The sequence below is a fragment of the Festucalex cinctus genome, chromosome 15 (assembly GCF_051991245.1).
Source record: "Festucalex cinctus isolate MCC-2025b chromosome 15, RoL_Fcin_1.0, whole genome shotgun sequence".
In the NCBI taxonomy this organism is placed as follows: Eukaryota; Metazoa; Chordata; class Actinopteri; order Syngnathiformes; family Syngnathidae; genus Festucalex; species Festucalex cinctus.
Window position 1 is genome coordinate 18,784,845 of NC_135425.1, and position 22,450 is coordinate 18,807,294.

Sequence of the window (22,450 nt, forward strand, 5' to 3'; positions counted from 1 at the left end):
GGCTCATCAAGTATCAACACTATGCTTGTCGAATATATACAATTAAGAACTTATGTCACATAAACATATGTCAACAATTAGTCAACACAAACAAGCCACCTTAATATGAGACTCAAGAATAGAAATGTACACATATTACTATAGGTGAGTGAATGCATACATGCTATGTTTTCACCTTTACTTCCGCTTGTGGTGCATTCAAAGACCACCAACAAAACAGGACATCTCAAATGCAGACAGAAAGAAAATATAAATATGCAAATTTGCAAATACTGAACCGTGACTATATGTAGGGAATTGTTGTACATTTACATTTGTCTGGATTTATTTATTTATTTATGTATTATTCATAATTTTTGCACATAAAGAATGAAAGATACCGCATGGTCTGAAACGAGCATTTGGGCAAGGATCCCCTCCCGCTAATGCTTGCTGTCCCAGCAGCTCGCTATATGACATGCAGGCTTTTGACCAACAATGCACCCTGTATTTATGACAAATATTTGCATATGCATTTGGCCTCTTTCATAAAGTGCCCTCGTTGGCTTTGAGTTGTAACGTTCTCTCCACGTTCTCATCCAGCCGGAGAGAGGAGTTAACGATCGGTTCAAGGTAAATGAAGTCGCACTTCACGTACTGTGTGTGTTTCCAATAGAGGCAGATATTAATTTTGTGCCACAGATGTAGCGAGTGTCGAGATACCCTTGAGGGCCAATTTATTAGGTACACAAACGATCGATCGAAAGTGCTGCATTTGCAAAGATAATAATTCCCAGGTTTGCAATTTTTGCAAACCATTTCTGGACATTATTATCTTGATAAAGGCAGAACGTTTTGATTCGGTTCTTGCTGATGTGCCTAATCTTGCGGCTGGCGAGTGTGAGTGTGACGTCACCGCTTGTGTGTCACCAATAATCCCGTTGCGTGTCCCGTCTGTCCGTTGCCCAGGTGATCCGAAAGGGTTGGCTGACGATCAACAACATTGGTATCATGAAGGGCGGAGCCAAGGAGTACTGGTTTGTCCTCACCGCCGAGTCGCTGTCCTGGTACAAGGATGACGAGGTGACTTTTTTTAACTCCCTCACACGTTTTATTTTGTAAATAGTACTTGCAAAAAAAATAGGCATTCACATATGCAGACAGAAAGCTTAAAAATGGTAAATATATAATTATTTATGAGTGCATTAGTAATTATTTAAGTGTATATGCTAGGGGTGTCACGATTCGCCAACTCCACGATTCGATTTAAATTTCGATTTTGGGGTCACGATTCGATTTTTTTTCGATTTTTTATTTTTTTTTTCTCCGCTCCCCCACTTTATAACACAGAGGCATATGCTTCTGTAGGCTAAGGCTAGTCTATGATCATTGGTTCTATTCATTGTACAGTAAATCTTATTTCAAAAGATCGGCTACATATAGGTGATGCAATTTCCATATTATTTTTGTGTAAATTTATGTAATATATGATAATTCACATTAGGCAGGAATGATCAAATTCAAAGAATTTATTTACAATATAAAGTTAACCGTCTTGTTCTTACTGAAGTGTAAAATAAAAAATAAAAAAACAAAAACAAAAAGTCACAGTGGGTGCCTGCCATCTATTGACTGTTTTTGGTTACAACAGTGTGCTGTGCGTTCCTCTTAAAATAATGTGCAATGTGCAACAACAACAAAAAATATATTGTATCCAAAGTCATGGAACAAATACAGCCTGAACAAACTATATCCCAACATTTACAGTTGCTGGGCATACTGTAGCGTGGTTCAAGTACACTAATTAAATGTTTGAATCCAGCGTTTTCCACAGCCTAATAAGGCTGCAGGTCTGCTGCTATAAATAGACCTATGGCGTTAGTTATAGCTTTCGCGCGAGCTGAAGTGTGTGGAAGTTTCACTGTAAATGAGGATGAAATAGTTGGTTGGACCGTTGTTTTCCCACTTCTAGTTGAATTTGATAAATCTAAATCTTTGTGATGCCTGCGTAAATGTCCCGTCATGTTTGTCGTGTTTCCCGTGGCCGAGTACAGTACGCGCACATAGCATATCTTGCAAACTGTGGTCTTTTTATCGACAACGTGAACGTTGTCGACATAACTCACCGGGAACGCAAAATGTTTCCAAACTGGTGACGAGAGAAGAGGGAGCGGCTTGAAGCACCATTGCTGTGTCTGTCCGCGCTTGCCATCATGACTGCAGGAGAAGTCAGCTAACCCCGGGTTTTCACTGACTGCGGTTGCGGTGCGGTGCGTCTTGACTGCGTGCTCCGGACGGGTCCATTTTTTTGTCAATCCACACCGGCTCCGCACAGCTGCGGTCCGGCAGCTCGGTCGCCGCCCACTTCCCAACGTATCTCGCCGGACCGTGCGCGCGCGATCATGTGGCATTTCACAACGACAAACATACAGAAAGTCTGTGCTTCTTCTGCTATGAGATTCCATGCAGCATCTTTTTTTTGGTTGTCCTTGTAAAGTATATTAATAACGAGAGTCGGGTCAGTGCGTGCTCAAGGCGAGCGCCACTCTTTATTTCTGTCTTCCGCGTCCGGCTGCCGCTCAGTACGGCAAGCGAGACGGGCACAACAAGCAATCGCGAACATCAAACTCACAATACATTACAGTCCTTATAAAAAGGATGTGCCGTGTCATATATTATTTTGTGGTTTTCCACCTCCAATTTATTAAACCTCTCCTCGTCCATGTTCGCTGGTGTCTAAACCGTGAATGAGCACATGGCCCGGCGACGCCCACGTCACGTTCTGCTGATAAGCTTGCGAAATAGGAGCTGGCGAGTGTTTTTTTCTGAAAGGTAACCGGAAATTTATTTTGAAACTGCCTCTGTCTTCCTGTCCCGCTCGATGTGTTTTGTGCTAGCTTGCCATTTGCCGGAGGCCTACCGCTGCGGCGTCCGGCAAAAATAGAAAATAGGTCTATCCTTGCGGAAGGCTTGCGGCACGCCGGCGGGGGGGGGGGGGGGGGCATCGAATCGTGTGTCCTCTCTTCTATTTCGATGCTCGAAATCGTGACGTAATTTCGATCGATTTCGATAAAAAATCGAAATCGTGACACCCTTGTACTTGTTTCTGAAACTTTGAAATGATTTTTATTTTTTTTTTCCTTAACTCATTCACTCGCAGCCATTTTCACTGAAGCAATCCCCTTCGCTCCCGGCTGTTTTACTGGATTTTCACAGATTTTGCAAGGCCCACAGAATATTGTGTTCTATTGCTATAAAAACAAGGAACCTAGATTAGAGTCTCTTCTTAAGTATATTTGTATCTGTTTCCGTTTTGCAGTAATTGGCATTAGAATATAGCAAGATTTCATCATTATTCATAAATCTACTTCAAACTGTGGGGAAAACACCTCGTTGCAACATGGCCCTGGTTGATCTCTTATACTCTGCTGCCACCTGCTGGCCATTTTTGTAATAACTACCATTGCTTCGACCGTTCCTCGCCGGTGAATATGGCTGCAAGCGGTAGCTGTCATGGCGTCTCAACAAATACATTCCGTGAGCTAGCTTTAATACAACAAAAAAATGTTTTTAGTGATAAACTATATATGTTGCTGCTTTTGAACACCACATAATTGCAACAATATTTTTTGCTATAGTAAATGGATATATTTAACTGTAGTTAGTCATTATCAGATTTGATATTTATATTTACTTCTGCGTTTGTGCTGTTCTTCAGTCACTGCAGCAAATAAGCTATAAATTTGCGCTCATTATGTAAAACAATATGACAAATATTGACGTTAATGCTAATACTGTTTCCCTTATTAAATTCTTATTTTATTTTATTTTGTTTTATTTTTTTATTTTTTTTTATTTTTTATTTTATTCTATTCAAAGCTGGGTCCATATTGTGCAAAATACACTATTTGCTCTACTCATTCTTACCCTCTATTGAACTGTACATTACAATACATCCATAACATCTTTGTCATTTTATTGATAATTTTCACAATATTTTTGAGGAGTGATGCATTAGTTTTTCTAATTATTGCAAAATTATACAATGTCTTTGTAATATATCATATTTGTATGTCTACATCACCTGAAAATAGATTAGATTGTATGTAGGTAGGTACTTTATTCATCCCGTGAGAGAAATTAAATAAATGTGCAGTAGTTTTCACCCCAACCTGAGCCAAGATGAACATTTCTGTTACATTAATTTCTTCCAGCAGTCAAACATTTGTTTTTCCACGTTGTGCTCCAAAAGTTCATTCCAGCTTCGCTCCGTGGCTTTTTTTTTTTTTTTTTAGTCAAGTTCAGCGGTTTTTGAGTACGTTTGAGCCAACACATTTTGTTACTGGGCGGACTGGTCAACGAAAGGTCCCATGATGCTTTGTGGATCTCTTCAGAGCTAGTCTCACTGTCTCCTGGATGCAGCCGCTCAAATGTGTGTGTGTGTGGGTGTGTGTGTGTGTGTGAGAGGGAGAGAGACGAAAGAGTCAAGACCCCCCAACATGTCAGACACCAAAAGCTGGCACCCACATGTGCATACCAGAGCCCCCTCCTCTTGCCCTTCCCTGCTCCCAATTACACACACACACGCACACACATACGCACACTCACGTAATCTGCTTCTAATAAACATACTTCATTTCAAAGAGGGTGCACGGCGCAAACGGGCTAGTTGGGCAGGACGTGAGGTTGGGAGTTTCTGTCTTTTGTTAGCCGGTACCGTACACGTAACAAGGACCATGTGAAAGGTAATCGCGAGAGGGGTGGGCGGGGCCGAAAGGTTGATGCGGACACGATACTTTTTACCTCTTTTTTTTTTTTTTTTTTTTTCTTCCTCCGCCTTGTACATATTGTACATTGGTACGCGTGTATTTATTTAAATGTGGAGGTGCAGCGAGGCCTCAAGTCGACATGTGGCGTTCTTTTTTCCTATCACGACTCATTTTAGTTTTTTTAAAATTACCATACTACGTTTCGAGAGAAAAAAATAGTATGTCACCAGCAAAAAAACAACAAAAAAATCACTTAGCAACATTTAACTCATTTTCTCCCAATAATACGTTTTTTTTTTTTATGTTTTAAGTGTCCCAAATACGTATTTGTTTTTTGTTTTTTGTTTTTTTTATACTACAGAAGGCTTTGATGCAGCCTCTCAACTGCAAAAAACGGTTGCAGAAATGGTAGTTATTACACAAACGGCCAGCAGGTGAAAGCAGAGAAAAGGAGATCAACCAGGGCCATGTTGAAAAAAAGCTTAATTACAATTCTAAATAGATTTGTGAAAATTGATTAAACTTAGCTAAATGCTAATTGCTGCAAAACGGAAACGGATAAAAAAATACTTTTTTTGCCTGATGAAAGAAGAGACTTTAATCTTTCGTGTGATAGTTTTGTTTTTATAGCAATAGAACACAATATTCTGTGGGCCTCAGTCAAAATCCAGTAAAACAGCCGGGAGCCAACGGGATTGCTTCTGAAAATGGCTGGGAGCGAATGAGTTAATTTGGTAGGCATGACTTACCATATAGCATCTTTTGAGTATGTAATGGAACAATTTAAATTCACAAATCTGGCCTCCGTCTGGCACAATTTTCATGGGGATGCGATATGTCATTTCTCACAACTTATTTTTGTTTCTAAAATGACAAGGCGGACCAGATCAAATGCTCTCGTGGGTCATAAATAGCCAGCGAGCCGCTGGTTGCTCACCCCGGCCTTACACAATCGCATCTCGCCGGTTCCAGCTCTTACATTTAGAATCACGTAAAACATGACTCATGAATGCATCATTGCTTGTTGTGGGAGTAAGTTGCAACACAACATTGTTTTGTGCAACACACACGAAATAAAAACTTATAGTTCTTTGAAAAAAAAAAAAGAAAAGAAAAACAAGAACTTTTATTGGTTGGCCTCTTGTCATGGGGAAAACCCTCACTGTAGTCTAGCATGGCAGCGCACACTAACCAAAACATCCTGGCACTGCACGTTGGCTTGGATGTTGTTATTACTCTGTGTGTACGTGTATGCGAGTGCGTGCGTGTGTGATTCAAAGCCTCCTGGTCCATATTACCACAGGACATGCCGATTCTTTGAATCAGACGTCTCGGTGTATAGGGAGATGTGAGGAGAAGACAAAGAAAAGATAGTTGGAAAAAAGAAATGAGCATAAAAGAACCACATGACTGTAATTTTATCGACTTCCAGCACGAGTGGTATTCATTTGTTTGCGTTAATACATTTGTTCACACTATCCCGCATCGACGTCAATTGAGTAGAAAATTCTATTGTCTTCATGTGGAAGGATGTTTTTTTGTTTTGGTTTTTTGTCTTTGTGTACACAATATTTAGTAGCTGATGTTTTTGTTGGGTTTTTTTTGGTCACACTTTATAATAACTATTTGTTATAACTAGTTAATAGATAATTAATAAACTGTTAATTAATGAATCAATAACGACATGTTTTAAAAGTTTGATGAGGATTTATAATGATCCTTAGATAGTTAATATATTATTAATGAACTGTTACTCAGTTATAGTTAATAATTTATAACTATACCTACTAAATGAGTAATAGATCATAAACAATCTATTAGTAAATTAGTAGTGATTTGTTGAGTCTCAGTTAATAGTTTATATATGTTATTTATTAACTAGTTATAACGGATAGTTATTATAAAGTTAATGTTTTTGTTTGTTTGTTTGATTGTTTAGCATACACAAGGATTTAGTAGCAAAGAATTGTTGAATAGCATGAAAATCCGACCCTCTAAAGTTACATATTGCATTTCCCCAAAAACTGTAGCGGCCTCTACTCTTCAATTTTTACCCCACCCAATATGGATGCCTCCATTTCCCTGTTCATAGGCGTTACACTAATTGATCAGCCCTGCTGAATTCTGTTGCTCACCAAAACGGCAGCTCCTATTGGAGCACGTCATCAGTTTCTCAGATGAATTGGAGTGGATGATGTTGTAAATGGGTTTCCCTGCGCAATATTAAAGGTCATCTTCGATAATGTGACGGCTGAGCTTTTCCAGTCCCTTACTTCAGACCTGTTGCCCTGGGTGTCACAAAAGCCCCCAACAAATTAGCTCCAAGGATAACTCGGACACATAAACCCCTTCCCCTCAGTATGGTGGCAGCTCAATGAGGATTTTTTTCCTCTACAATAATAATGATATTTAGCTTTCAATGAATATAACATTAAATTAATCTAAATCTAAACCACAGGTGTCAAACTCAAGGCCTGGGGGCCAAATCCGGCCCGCCCGCGAAAGCAAATCATGTGTATGAACTTCCATGTTCTTTGCTAAAATATAATCTTTACCAAAATTTCAAATCATCATGCGTAACTGAAATTTATTCATGTATTTATTTATCTATTTTGTGATCTTGCACCATTAATTTGAACAATAATTGAACTATTATCCTTGACTTCTGATTTCAAAACAAGGAATCACTCAATGTGTTGTGTAAATGTAATGATGCAATGGGACAATTAAATATTTATTTGATTTCATCGTCATTATGACCCTCTGGGGGAAGCCATAGCCTGTGACAAAAAGGAGTTTGACTCCCTTGGACTGTAAACATGTTAATGTGGTTTAAAAAAATATACAGTGATTTTGTTTAAAAAGATAAAATAAGTACATGTCTAAGTGACCTCATATTTTTGGAGCTGTAGTGTATGTTTTTCTTTAATTGTCATTATGCATTCGTGAGGAAAAATGGAAGAATGTACTGGATTAGATTGATATTCCCCATAATTCCTTGCGCGATTTTGTGTTTTTAAATCCGACTCCATTTTGCTGCACGTCCCTTGACGTCCCACTTTTCATCGTATGGACATTTCTTTTTGCGTGGACATGTAAATTGTGTCTTTCCCCGATCGGAATCTGTGTGTGCGTGTGCAGGCGTGTGCGCGTGTGTGTGACTGGGCTTCCCTGATAGTGCTGTAAAGTCGCCAAAAAGTCAGACTTACCAAGTGATCCCAGCAGTAAACATCTTCGGGGAGAGAGGGTGGGCTTACATCACACTCACATGCCTTCTCAAGTGTGTGTCTGTTTGTGTTGGGGGGGTGTTTGTGTGTGTGTGCGACCGCGCGCCAGGGCTTTAAATGGAAACAGGCCTGCTGGTTTGTGGTTTTTGATGCTGCTTCGAGGCAGGGACGCCGTGTTTGCATTGTTTTTGTGTCTTTGAGGGGGGGGACTGAAAATGTTGTGTAAAGGCCAACTGCCCCCCCACCACACATACCACACCCTCTTTGGGGTATATACAGTGACAACGTGATTTCACTTGCAAACAACCGATAACATTTTATCTGATTTCAGAATTGGATAAAAATAAAGCGAGCAAAGACAATGATAGAGTGGGTGCGTTTCACATTTTTGTGTGCTCTCTGCACATAACGTTGTCATTTGAGGTGGAGACATAATTGCGTGTGTTGGTCGCTTTGGGTTTTTCTATTCATATACAGCATGGGTGAGCCTTTCCTGGCTTCCGTCCTCACCTAAATTTAAATGCACTTCATGTTTGTTTGTTTTGTTTGTTTTTTTTAACCCTTGTTTTTAACCCTTTTGGAATCATTTTTGCTAACATGGAGCTATTTAATTCATTTCGACCCATCCGTAAAAAAATAAAAAATAAAACATAAAAAAAAATAGGAAAACATAGAAGAAGAATATCTGCAACATGTAAAACTGTATATATCATAATGACATTTTCCTAATGAGCTAATAAGATAATGAGATAATAATTATGATGAAAAATGACTATAGTGAGGATTTTATAAGTAAAAAAAAAATAAAAAAATAAAAAGTTTTAATAAATAAATAAAATAAATACATTTTTATAAAAATAAAAATAAATAAAATTGTGGCCATTTATTTACATTTTCAAGTATTTTCCAAGTGACCAAAAAAAAATTGTTACATTGTTTTGTATTAACATATTTTTGCTTATTTTTAAGTTACACAAACAAAAACAGTTATATTTGAACTATTTTAGAGGTCACAAATTGTAACTATATATATATATATATATATATATATATATATATATATATATATATATATATATGTGTATATATATATATATATATGTGTATATATTCACGTTTTAAAAATTCTTGGGGGAATGTATTTTCATACATTTTTTAAATTTAGCATACATTTTTAATATATTAAAAAGTCGAAGTATTTTATGACACATAAAAGTTTGAAAATGTAAGTAACAAACTTAATTTATTCTAAAACATAATTATAAGAGCAAACCAGATGTTAGACTCTCACGAGCCGCTTAAAAAAAAAAAAATCAAATAGCAGTTCTGAATGGGAAGCATCTTTATTTCTGTATTTTTATTTATTTATTTTTTTACAAGTTGAACATGTTATTTGATTTGGTGCCATCACAAACATCAATACATTGTGTTCAGAAATCAACAGGACCATCTCTAGCTAAGTTTCTTTAAGGATTTTGTGGTCCATTCAGAACTACTCAAATGGATTCTTCCTCTTCCTCAGTTGGGTTGAGGGTGGTTCTGAAGTGGTGATTCTGGTCCCGTGCTTCCCCAGGCCAGCCTAACCAATGTGCAGACTACTGTACAACCACTACTTCCTGAACAGGTAGTCTGAACACTGGGCGGGCGGGCCGGGCTTGAAGGATGCTGGATTGATTTATTTGGATGATTATTCCTGGAAAAAAAAAAAAAAAAAAGTGGACTGCATGCTTTTACTCACCCGAGCCCATGAGGGGTACATTGGATGTAGGGGGTGGGGGGAGAAAGAGGAGGAGAGGTGAGACGGAGGTGATAGCTGCTGATTGGCAGATTCCACGACGGTCCCTCCCCAGCATCCCGCTGTGAAGCGCATTCCAGACATCTGTGCAGGGGAAACACGTTGAAAGCGCATCTATTTCTGTCACATTCGCAAAAAGTTAGCGAGCAAGATTTGGGTTTCGATTTCAAAATTTCCCTCTTCTTCATCGGAAAAGTGATTACCTGTAGTTGGAGCATCTCTTCTTCGTACATTGCTATTCTTCTGATTAAACCTGGAACAGAAAACTTTCCCCATTGTTTGCCTTTGCAAAGTAAAAAAAAATAAAAAAAAAAAAATGAAAGGGAGCGAGTAAAGGCACTCCATTGCGTCCACGTTGCTGGAGGCTTGACGTGGCAAAGGACTGACCACCAACAAGTTTCCCCTCCAGGAGACAGAAGGAGGAAAATGGGCGAGCGGGAGAGAGAGAGGAGATAGGGAGAGAGAAAGAGGAGGAGCTCCTCTTTCATTTTTTCCCCCCCATTCTCTGTCCCTTTCGACTTCCTTTGCACCCTCCCTCTGATTTGTCTTAACCACCCCCCCTTACCCCTCCCCCTTTCATCCATCACTACCTCCCTCCCGGCCGTCGCCGGCTTCCAGAGAGAAAGTGGAAGTTCAAAGGTGAACAGGAAGTGAAGGCCATTCGTTCTGTTGTAAACTTTCTCGATCATCTCCATCCAGTCTACTTTATCTGTGCATGATCAATGAGGATTTGCATGATGAAGGAGGATGGAGGGAGGAGGAGGAGGTGTGGAGGAGAGCGGAGGCCCGGGCAGGAATGTCTGCGTTTTGTTGGCGAGCGGGAGAAGGAGGAGGAGGAGACCTTGTAATAACTCCAGATGTGCGGCCCTGTGGTCTCCATCGCGCTCTCGCTCCCTCTGTTTTTGCTTCTAAAGCTGATTTCCTCTTGCTGTCAGGGCTGAATAAAGAAGCCTTTATGCGGACCCTCGCTGCACACATGTGCAAGGAGAAAGGGGGGAGACATATAGGGGGCTAAATCAGAACCAGAACAAACGAATGTGCCCATACAGTACTGTGCAAAAAGTCTTTGATTTGTTGTTTTAACAACGCGATAATCATCGCATACAACTCGGCCCAGACGTGCTTTTCGGAGGCCAGCGAAATGGATTTGTACTTAACAATCGCCATGTGATTGAAGTGCGGACTTATGACTTTGTACAAACCTTAACATCGGCAAGGATGAGATGAAAAATGTTCAAAATTCAAATTCAATAACTGTAAATATAAATGAAAAAGATTCTGAATTGTCTTCAAGTGCAATAAGTCAGGTCTTTCATGAATGTAAGAAAATACTTTTAAATTCATGTGAACAGTACATTTCAAGAAAATAGTAATATTTTTAAAAACCGGCCTTTAAAATTCTATTTTCCTAAGAATTTGTGGGAAAACAAAGAGATTAAAATAAAAAATCAATTCAATATCAATTATTTGATTTTTTTTTTTTTAACCCAGTCCTACTTTTCTGATCAAAACTGCTGCACACGGAAAGTCATTATGCAAATAGACGTCATTTGCGCTTTTCATTTTCTACAGTCAATAAGACATATTCATGTCACTCACCACACTAATAAAGTAGACTGTTTCCTCCTCGCTGCAAAAGTGTGGTTCTGTCCTGCGTCGCCATGTTTTGCCATTTTTGTTTACTCTGCTTGTGTACAATATTTCACATCAAATATACGGACAAATCCTTAAAAACACGCATATCGAAGCCTTAAAAATATCGCTTAAGTCATTTTGTCAGATTTTTCAGGAAACTGAACCATTTGCATCATGAGGAGATGATTAAGGCGACAAAAATATGTTTTTCCAAAAAATTACTTGAAATGAATTGTTTTAAGAGGGGGACTATATATGTGTGTAATTGTGTATACAGACATTTTCGCCTTGTATTCAACTTAAGCGAGAGGCAACATAAGATGGCCGCCAACATGTTTGACACAGGATGTGGTATGCTTTGGATCATGAGCTTGTTTTCCTTCTTTTTCCCATCATTCTGATACAAGTTGAGCATAATTTTATATCTAATTATCTAAAAAAAGTAAATACACACAAAGTTCAAATTTGCCTTTCACAAATACAAACCGTCCAACTTTCATTCCAAACTGCAGACAAACCGGGGTAATCAGTGCTATGTTTCCAGGTGTGTGTGCGGCGTGTGCATGTGCAGAGGTGGCGGCCAAGTTCGTGTGTTTATTTTAGCTTTGGTTTCTGAGCTTCAGACCTGAGCTCCAAATCAAAGCAGGCACGCTCCCAGGAGAGGCCAGTCTGCAGTCGAGCCAGGGAAGGAGGGATACGGAATGAGAAGGAGGAAGAGAGCAGGACGACAAATGGCTGCACAGAATGGGCCGGAGGGAAAAAAAAAAAATTGAGGTTTAAGTGATTTCAAGCTAAGAGCGTGTACAAAAATAAAACTTGTGCTTCAACACCAACCAGATAGAACGTAACTGATGTGTCACTGCATCCACAAGTGGTGATTAGTGGCCGTGTGTAGACGCTTTGAAAATTCACGTTTCACTTTATATATAAGGTAGGACTGAACAACGTCGACTACAACAATCCACAAAATTCTTCCAAACAAGTGAGGCGTAAACAAGTCACTAAATCATATGTCAGATTACAACAATAAAGCAAACATGATCACTTCATATGTAAAACGGAAACAGATAGAAATATATATTTTTTTGTCCTGAGGAATGAAGAGACTCAATCTTTCTTTTGGTAGGTTCCATGTTTTTGTAGCAATAGAACACAATATTCTGTGGGCCTTGCAAATCAGTCAAAGTACAGTAAAACAGTTGTGAGCGAAGGGGATTGCTTCCGTGAAAATGGCTGGGAGTGAATTAGTTAAATATGTTAATTAATTAAATTAAATTAAATTAAGCCTACTAAGAGAGATGAAGCAGAAGTTTTGTTTTGAAGGGGATCTAAATGAAGGCACGTTAAAATTACACATGGCACACAATATAGACTATTTTAGAACGCACAGTTTGTTGTCTAATAATATATACACACACAAAGGAAATACTAGTTTACGCTTGATAAGTTGTCAGCCATGTTTCTTTTTGTTGTTGTTGATTATGACCAGCACATTGGGATGCATGACTTTATGTAGCATATCCTACTAAATGATTGTGACATGAGAGTCTAATGGGGCATAGAGTAAAACCGGGTGTCATAAACATAGCAATTGTGATCATATATTTCGGTTTGGGAGGAAAGTGTGGTTTTGTCAGGCTGATGAGTCACATAGCTAACTATTGAATATTTTTCCTTGCGTGAATTATGAAGCTGATCCAGAGCATTTTTTGGTGGTACAAAGTCTTCACAGAAACAAAGGCTGGCAGACGTGAATACAAACAGAGCCAAATAAAATGGAGAGGAAACCACGTAATTCTATTCTACTCTTAATTATCTCGAATTATGCGGGGGCTAAATTTACTTTCTTTCCTGTAAGTGCTCGTTCTGATTTTTGTAGTGCAAACGTTACATTCTGGCAGCTCACTTTAGTGTGGAAAATTCTCTGAGAAGACAATTTGCTTAGCGTTCAGATGTGTGTGAAAGATCGTGGTCGGGATTAGACAGAGGAATCCGGAATACTGACGCTCTAAATAAAGACATTTTTACCATTTAGAAAACAAAATAGTGGAATTCCCCTATCCTGTCCTAAATCTGTTACCATGCATATGTCAGTAGAGTAGTTGTAACCACGGCTGTGTTTAGTTTGCATATGTAAACGTTATAATTGCAGGGTTGAACTGACATCATTCTTTAACTTTGGGACTTGAACACAATCATTGCTAGCTTACTGACCATACATAACTTGTCTGTGATTCTGACATTTAACGGAATAATGTAATTAATATATTTTTTAATTAAAACATATTTAAAAAATAATTAAATAAAAAGTAATTATTACATTTAATTACATTTTTAATTTAATTAGTTAATTTAATTTAAATTTTAACATTTAAGATGGTATCTTGCTTTGTTTATGAATAAAGGGCAAATTCATCATCCATGTGTGTCATTTTTGGACAGGCCCCAGCCCCCCTTTTTACAAACTTAAGTAGCCCCAAGGTTGCTGTGCTGACCTTCAGTAGACGTAAACGCAGCAGGAGCAATTAAGTGATTAGCAATTAGCTGCTAAACAGGAAGTCGTCACCTAGCTGCCAACCTGAATATGATGAATGAATGTGTCATTGTCACGAAAAAGAGCTTATATATATATATTATATATATATTATATATATATATATATATATATATATATATATATATATATATATATATGTATTACATGTATTTTTTTTCATTTATTTTTAATATATATTTTTGTATATTTAGATATATACTTTTTTTATTTACATTTTATTTTTAATAAATTAAATATTTTATTTTAAATACTGTATTTACATTTTATTCATTCCTACTATAGTTATCACTCAACTTAGGTTTTCACAACAGGGTTAGGGTTTCAAATTAGGGCTTCAAACAGGTTAATACCAATTTAATATTACAATTAGGTTTACATTTTCAAATAAGGTAAATGTCCACAAGAGTAGGGCCAGAAAATCAAACCTTTTGCTCTGTATTGACGATGACTATTTTATTTTTTTATTGTATTTTATTTTTATTTTGTTATGCTTATATTATGTCATTTTAATGCTACTTGTTTATGTCTCATGTTTGCACCAGTCAAATTCCTAGTAATGTGAAATGTATTCACTTACATGGCAATAAAACCTGATTCTGATTCTGATGAATACTTTTAAGACCAAATGCAAAACGGGCACTGCAGAGTTTCCGATGCAGTCAACTATACGTTTCTTCTTTATTGGGCGTTTTAATTTCTGCTGCTTCCCACTAAAATAACAAAATTATTTTCATGCTGGACAAGCTCGATAAGGATTCTAATCGACACTAACGGGCTCCCTCTCGTCCGCATCGTTATCAGATGTGACTCAATTATAAACGATGTGCTAGAAAGCCTGCCACCATTTGTCGCTAAGGTAATGGCTGTGTATTTTTAACATGGTGCCTCCACCCCCCGTAAGGCCCCACGGAGCTCATCTCTGTCATATATCACTCGGCCTCACCGATTAAAAATCTTGACGTGCGGCTTTCCTTTAAAAAAAAAATAAGAAAAAGTCTGGATGATGACTGCACATGATGTTTTGGTGCTTCCTTGGTGATTGTGGCTTTTCAATTGGGTCACGTTAGACCCTTTTGTAGAAAAAGAACAAGGCCTTTCTTTCAGTTTGCGACATATCTGCTTGTCAAAAGCGTCAACTGATCTCACACGGCCTCGCCACGCGGAGACTTGTGAAGCTGCGTTTCATTTGTACAGACAGAACTCAATATTGCAATGGCGGAGGAGCGACGGGAGGGAGGGGAGGTGAAGAGGACGCTTGTGAAAATTGCCGCTGGCTGCCACCCAGGGCCCAGTCTTTGTGCTAATGACGGGTTAGAAGCGGCGTTATTGCTCCCAGATGCCGTGCGGCTTCTCCATCGCTCCTTTGATGCGCGGCTCAAGTCACGAGCGCTTCTATCGCACTCCCCGCTCGACAACATGCTATCATCGAGCTTCTTTTAGGCTTGCTTCCATCAAACGGTGTGGAATTGTAAAATGTGTTGTGGACCTTTCAATAGCTTTTTTTTTTTTTTTTACGTTTATTCAGAGTGGTGAACTTCCTCTGGCGTTTCATAATGAGCACGCTATTACTCACTAACCAAACAAAAGCATGGAAAGTACTTTGCACTCGCGCAACAGCTCCAAACACCGCAGGCGGCGTTTTTTACTGCTTGGTGTGTGACGGACCGCCTGAGTGTGACTCAAACTAGCGTCACTGAGGAAGTCACTGATGCCGCCTTTCATTGGGAAGGAGCCTCACTTGACAAAAGCTCGCATCGAAACGCTGCTCGCTTGTGGGTACTTTTGTCGTATTTTACTGTCTAACAAAAAAAAGCATGAACTGTATCTCAAAATATTGTTTCATGAAGGTACGTGACTCAGGAAAAGCACCATGTTCCCAAGAAAGACCCTGACAAGCGTTAAATACTCAGCAAAGCCTCGTGGAACTTGATGGAGCATTTGCTAATCCGGAGACAGGAAGCCTTCAAGGTGGCTGAGATGATTGCCAGACGTGTCCACCCCTGAGTCCCATCAGTATCGACTTTCGCCTCCTACTCGTCCTCCTCCCACCTCTAGCTCAGGTGTCTCCACCAAAGATGGAAGCTGACGACCGCAAAATCGTCTCAAACCGCCCAGCTACAAATATTATCCAAAATGACACAACGGGCGCTAAGGCTCGAAACCGCCGTTGCCACATCAGCTTGAGGCTTGTGTGCCTCCAGATGGACGTCTTAAAAGGAAGTGTGGCTAGAAAAAGCAGGTTTTTGACGATGTGACCTAAAAGCCCTCAAATACGAATTTTTCGTTGGCCTTAATTACTTGAAGGTGGGATTTCGCCATGTCAAATGAGTCAGAGGAAAAGAATTTGTTCCTTTGTCAAACAAATACTGCTGCTGCTGCTGAAACCCCTCAATTTGCCTCTGGCATGCTCTCAAATCTGCATTCTTGCACTGTAGACACACATTTGGCGCATGCACACAAGAAGTCATATAGAGTATATTTCAGGAAATATAAGTAGACATTTGGTGGTTGACTGGTTAGCACGTCCGCCTCCCAATACTGAGGACTCGGGTTCGAGTCCAGGCTCCGGCCTTCCTGGGTGGAGCTTGCATGTTCTCCCCGTGCCTGCGTGGGTCTTCTCCGGGTACTCCGGTCTCCTCCCACATTCCAAAGACATGCATGGCAGGTTAATCGGAGGCTCCAAATTGTCCCTAGGTGTGCTTGTTTGTGAGTGTGGATGGTTGTTCGTCTCTGTGTGCCCTGCGATTGGCTGGCAACCAGTCCAGAGTGTACCTCGCCTGCTGCCCAAAGACAGCTGAGATAGGGGGGTATTTAGTGTTGAAAATTTGTAAAAAGAAATGCGTCAATAAAAACATTTTATGGGCACAACCCACCATTTCACATATCGTGACATATATTATTTTTTTCATTGGCCAAGAGAGCAGCAATGATTGAGCCCTACAAATTCTACCTAGCAACAAGCATACACGCTTTCTCAGCAATTTGGTTCGACACCGTTTCTGCGTATAAGGTTTAGTTCATAGCTTCCTACGAGCATTCTTTGTTCCTGTTTGACTTATTCATACTTGCATGCAAAGGGACTCCGTTCACCTCCTGTTGCACCGCTGCAGTCTGTGTTTAATGGCCACAAGAGAGGAAAATGTATGAATCATTCCCAGAGAGAGGGAGAAACCAGAGGAACAAGACAAAGCGAGAAATTCTAAAGTCTCCAAATGATTTAAGTCAGCTTTCTGCGGCGACGGTTTTTTTTTTTTTTTTCTCCCCATTTTTTTTTTTTTTTTATATATATATACAGACACCTGGTGGGTGCACTGATGATGTTGTGTGTGTCTTACACACATTTAGGACTTGCAGCGGCTGCACGGGTCTTAAATGTTTTCATGAAGGGCACATGCACATTTCCTTGAAGACGCACGCTAGTTTGGGCAGGGCAGGCTGTGGTTAGCTGGCCAGATGGCTTTAAGCTTAGTTACAGACTACCAATGTGTGTGTTTATAGAAACTTGCTCAACCCAGGCTTATTTTTAGACTCGCTCTCTTGTTCATTTTATTATATTAACCGTTTTAAAAAAAAAAGGCGCACACATCTAGTTGCGTGCATACGTAACAGAGGAAATGAAAACGTTAATATTCCCCGATTGGACGTACGCATGTCGTATGTTAAGGCCACGTTCTTCATCTCTCTCGCTTTGTGTGTACAGTATGTGTTTCTCATTTGTCGCTCGCCTTCCTTTTACTCCCCTCCGCCGTAATCAAAACCACAGACCTGAGTGCACAACTTTCCCATCCGTCTCATATTTTCCCCCCCCTGATTTTTTTTTTTTTACGTGCCATTAAATTTAATATGTAAGCTTTTACTCTAGACCCCCCCCCAATGGTTGTCCATTTTCTATCAGTTCCTATTCTGTACTTTGACAATCAATCGTACATTAAATGCAAAACATGTCAAACTTATCTTAAATAGTTTGCATGAATAAGAATATGACCTAATTAATGTGACATAATCATTTTTCCTATTGTGTCCAAGCATGCGTCTCTGTCTGTCCTCCCCTGCAGGAGAAGGAGAAGAAGTACATGCTGCAGGTGGACAACTTGAGGCTGCGGGATGTTGAGAAAGGTTTTATGTCCAGCAAGCACATTTTCGCCCTCTTCAACACAGAGCAAAGGTTCTATTACATTTACTGGATATAATATATCGATGGTTTTTTTTGGTGTTTTTTTTTTAACTGATCTTTTCAGAGTGATATCTAAGTTATTGTATTCTATTTTTCCTTATGTTCACAGTTTTTCTTTTATGGACAAAAAATTTTTTTGTTTACCTTTAAAACTTTTTTATAACAAGAAAAACAATGGCTGTAAAAATAATATATATTATTTAAGTTTATGGTTTCTGAAAAAAATGCTACTAGTTTGGATTAAAAAAAGAATATAGTGTTGGGATTTTCATAAATTTAAAAAGAAAAAACATAGCTCATAATACATATATTAATGGACAAACTGGAGAGATATGGCCTAAGAGGTTTGACATATAAATAGATAAAAAGTAAAGATAGAAACGGCGTCCCTCAAGAGTCTGTACTTGGTCCTAAATTATTCATAATATTAATGATATCTGCTGTGTCTGCAAAGTCTTTTTTTCTTTAAAGTTCTATTTGCTGATGACTCAACTTTATATTGCTCTGGAGAAGATCTTGAGCAACTTCTCACTATTAAAATACAGCTTTGACACAAGCAAATTATGTTTGAATCGAGACATAAAGTTTTATCTTTGGCACGAGATGATTAAGTTGTAATTAAATTAAAACTTTTTCTTAAAAAAAAAATACATTAAAAATACATTATTTTTATTTAAAATCTAAGATTGTTTTTCCTTAGTACTTTTTTTTTAAAGTTTATTTTTAAGACGTTTTAAATAAAAAAAAAAAAATAATAATAATAATATAATATACAATGCAATATAATGATGCTCTCCCATCCAAAAGTATTGTAAAAATGAGACCAACACTTTTAGCTGAAAAGCTGAGCAAAAAAAAGATGACCAAAAGCATTATTACATCAATTATTCACACATCAAATAGCATTGAATGTCTACATTAAGTTTCAGATTGTTTTTTTTTTCCCCCATGTAGGCATTTAAGTCAGAGGTATAACCAACATAAAAACCATCCATCAGTCCAAAAGATTGTGGTAGACTATGGCCTTGTGGTTTCAACTTTCAACACTTAGACCTCATGAGTGCGCTAATAAAGTGTCCAGTGTGTATACTTTTCACATTTACACGTTGAACGTTGATGAATGTGAATGCTTGCCGTGTATAAAACGCAGAAATGTGTACAAGGACTACCGGCAGCTGGAATTGGCCTGCGAGAGTCAGGAGGACGTCGACGCATGGAAGGCGTCCTTCCTGCGAGCCGGCGTGTACCCTGAACGCGTCACGGTAACACTTCACACCATTTGGCATATTAAGCACATGTGACGTTGGTATCGTTTGTTTATGTGGAGTCTCTTTTGTCAATAGTGTTCTCATTCTGTTTTTTCATGGGACTTTTTTTTGTGTTCTTCCAATGTCTGTTTTCTTCATCGCTGTTTGACCTTGTAGGAAAAGGAAGGAAAGGTACGTACGACTGCTTTGATATCTTGAGTCTTCACTGTTTGCCTATTGCGTCATCCTCAAATGTTCTGTATTTAATCTCAGTTTTGCTAAAACTAAAGGGTGGCTCAGTGTTAGAGTTGCCGTCTCCCATCACTCCTGGTGAGCATGTCGAAGTGTTCTTGAGCAAGACACTGAATCCAAATTTGCGCCACTAAGCAGTCGTCCATTACTTGGGCTGCTCAATTAAGGAAAAAAATAATAATCATGATTATTTTGGCAATAATTGAAGTCACGATTATTCAAATGATTATTTTTTGGTACAAAACAAGAAAATCTTTAAGCATTTAAAAAAAAATATTAAGACCATTTAAAAAAAATAGAAACACTAGAATTGTGTAAGTTCCTTTTGGACCAAACAGAATTTATAATGATATTTATTTATTTTTCATGTTGTCAAAAATTTAAAAATATTAAAACCAATTTTAAAAAATAGAAACACTACAATTATGTAAGTTCCTTTTGGAACAAACAGAAGTTGTAATAATATATATTTATTAGGGGTGTGAATTGCCTAGTACCTGACGATTCGATTCGTATCACGATTCACAGGTCACGATTCGATTCGATACCGATTAATCCCGATACGAATGGTCACGATTCGATACCGATTAATCCCGATACGAATTTATAAGTCGATTGTTGCGATTTTTTTTCATTCATATTTAGAAAATACTAATCAGTAAGCTTGTAGAGTGTAAGATTTATATGAAAATGTATTAGTTATTTATCTGAAATTTCAGTCTTATAGAGGTTGTAATCTGTTTCATGTTTGAACAGCATTAAAATAAAAATATTAAGGCTTAATGTGCCATTCATATAACATTCTTCCATGCTCAAGGTGTGAATCCTAAAAAAAAAATAAAAAAAAAAAATAAAAAAAATAAAAAAAATAAATAAAAAAAAATCGATTCTGCCAATTATTGAATCGATTCGAGAATCGCGCGATGTAGTATCGCGATATATCGCCGAATCGATTTTTTTTAACACCCCTAATATTTATAATATATATTTACTTATTTATGTTGGCAAAAATTTGACGTTGGAGTGCAGCTTGTGCACGGTGCAGTAGGACGATCATTGATTGTTTTGGTACAAAATAAGAACACATTTAACCCTTGTGCCTTGGAATCAGTGACACGCTCTAAGAATAAATTTTAGCCAAATAAGTAATTCTACTTTGAGGTGTGATAACTAAGTCAATTTTTAACATTTTTTTTTATTTCAACCACTCAAAATGTTCATTGGCATCAGAACTATCCATACATATGAAGTTTTTTTTTTTTTTTATGTATTCCCCCCTCTTAGGACAATACAAGCCCAAAGAATGGACTATGAAGAAAACGAACTGTGCTGTATACATGTATAAAAAATAAATAAAAAATTAATACTTCATATGACATAATTAGAGCTTCGAATAAGGCAATAAGTTATAACAACAATTTTTTCAATGCATGCCAAATTTTTTGACAATGGCAATTTAATGCAAAACACCCTGGAAAAGTAAATTTTAGCCAAATAAGTAATTCTACTTTGAGGTGTGATAACTAAGTCAATTTTTAACATTTTTTTTTATTTCAACCACTCAAAATGTTCATTGGCATCAGAACTATCCATACATATGAAGTTTTTTTTTTTTTTTATGTATTCCCCCCTCTTAGGACAATACAAGCCCAAAGAATGGACTATGAAGAAAACGAACTGTGCTGTATACATGTATAAAAAATAAATAAAAAATTAATACTTCATATGACATAATTAGAGCTTCGAATAAGGCAATAAGTTATAACAACAATTTTTTCAATGCATGCCAAATTTTTTGACAATGGCAATTTAATGCAAAACACCCTGGAAAAGTAAATTTTAGCCAAATAAGTAATTCTACTTTGAGGTGTGATAACTAAGTCATTTTTTAATATTTTTTTTTCTTTCAACCACCCAAAATGTTCATTGGCATCAAAACTATGCATAAATATAGTATATTTATTTATTATTATTATTTCCCCCCGCCATAGGACAACAGAAGCCAAATAATAGATTATGAAGAAAATTAACTGTGTTGTATATATGTATAATAAATAAATAAATTTGAATCTTTCATATGACATAGTTAGAGCATCAGGCAACACGGTAGCTTTGATAGAAAACTTTGGGGAAAAAAGTACTTTTTGTGGGGCTCCGGAGCGGCACCGGGACCCCTCCGTGACTTTAGCCGCAAATTGTGTTTGTTTTTCGGATACAGGAAGGCCCGATTTACACCCCCGTATCCGGCGTCGCACTTCAACGAGCCACGTATCTCTTGTGCTCACGGTTCCAGATATGTGTCAGATATGTGTAATTTTCCCCGTAGGACGTACGGTTCCGGACAAATAACGGAAAGAAAAAGCTCCATTACACCGATCCGTCCGTTTACTTTACCCGGAAATCGTGCGTCTTTTTCGGACAAATTTACATCGCCTGTATCCAATTGTATCCGGCGAACTGAAGTCAACACAGCGACGAGCTACATACCGTTCGGAAGCTACACGTCCCCCGCGGCATTCCAGGACGTGCTCATATGTTCGTTTATGTTTATTTTGTAGAAGTACTTACTTGCCAACTTGCATTTGCAGCTTTTTGTGTGTCCGATCGCCGTTCTTTTCTTTCTTTTCCTGAGATCCACGAAGCTCATGTCTCGTGCACGTTAGCCTCTTAGCACGTTAGCACGTTGTTGTGAATACAAACTAGCCGAATAAAAATCGAAGCTTAGCACTTTCACACGTAGAAATGCAACGGCCAGATAAGATAACCGACGAGGAATTCATCTCGACAACCGTTACATGTTACACTTCATAAGTTG

General features: G+C 38.1%; 1 protein-coding gene across 22 annotated transcripts in view; it reads left to right on the top strand.

Moving 5' to 3' along the window:
• The window catches only part of dnm1a (dynamin 1a), a 51,677-nt gene that overhangs the window by 22,083 nt on the left and 7,144 nt on the right, over positions 1-22,450 (top strand). For 13 of the 22 annotated variants that reach the window (XR_013278709.1, XR_013278710.1, XM_077497512.1 and 10 more), the window contains exons 15-19: positions 583-612; positions 949-1,062; positions 18,018-18,127; positions 19,287-19,398; positions 19,561-19,575. Coding sequence is in view for 20 of the 22 variants with exons in the window: in XM_077497512.1 (XP_077353638.1) it covers positions 583-612; positions 949-1,062; positions 18,018-18,127; positions 19,287-19,398; positions 19,561-19,575 (381 nt within the window). In the remaining 2 variants the exon portion in view is untranslated. The remainder of the gene's footprint in view (positions 1-582; positions 613-948; positions 1,063-18,017; positions 18,128-19,286; positions 19,399-19,560; positions 19,576-22,450) is intronic. The other 9 variants (XM_077497528.1, XM_077497530.1, XM_077497525.1 and 6 more) reach the window with 3 other exon arrangements.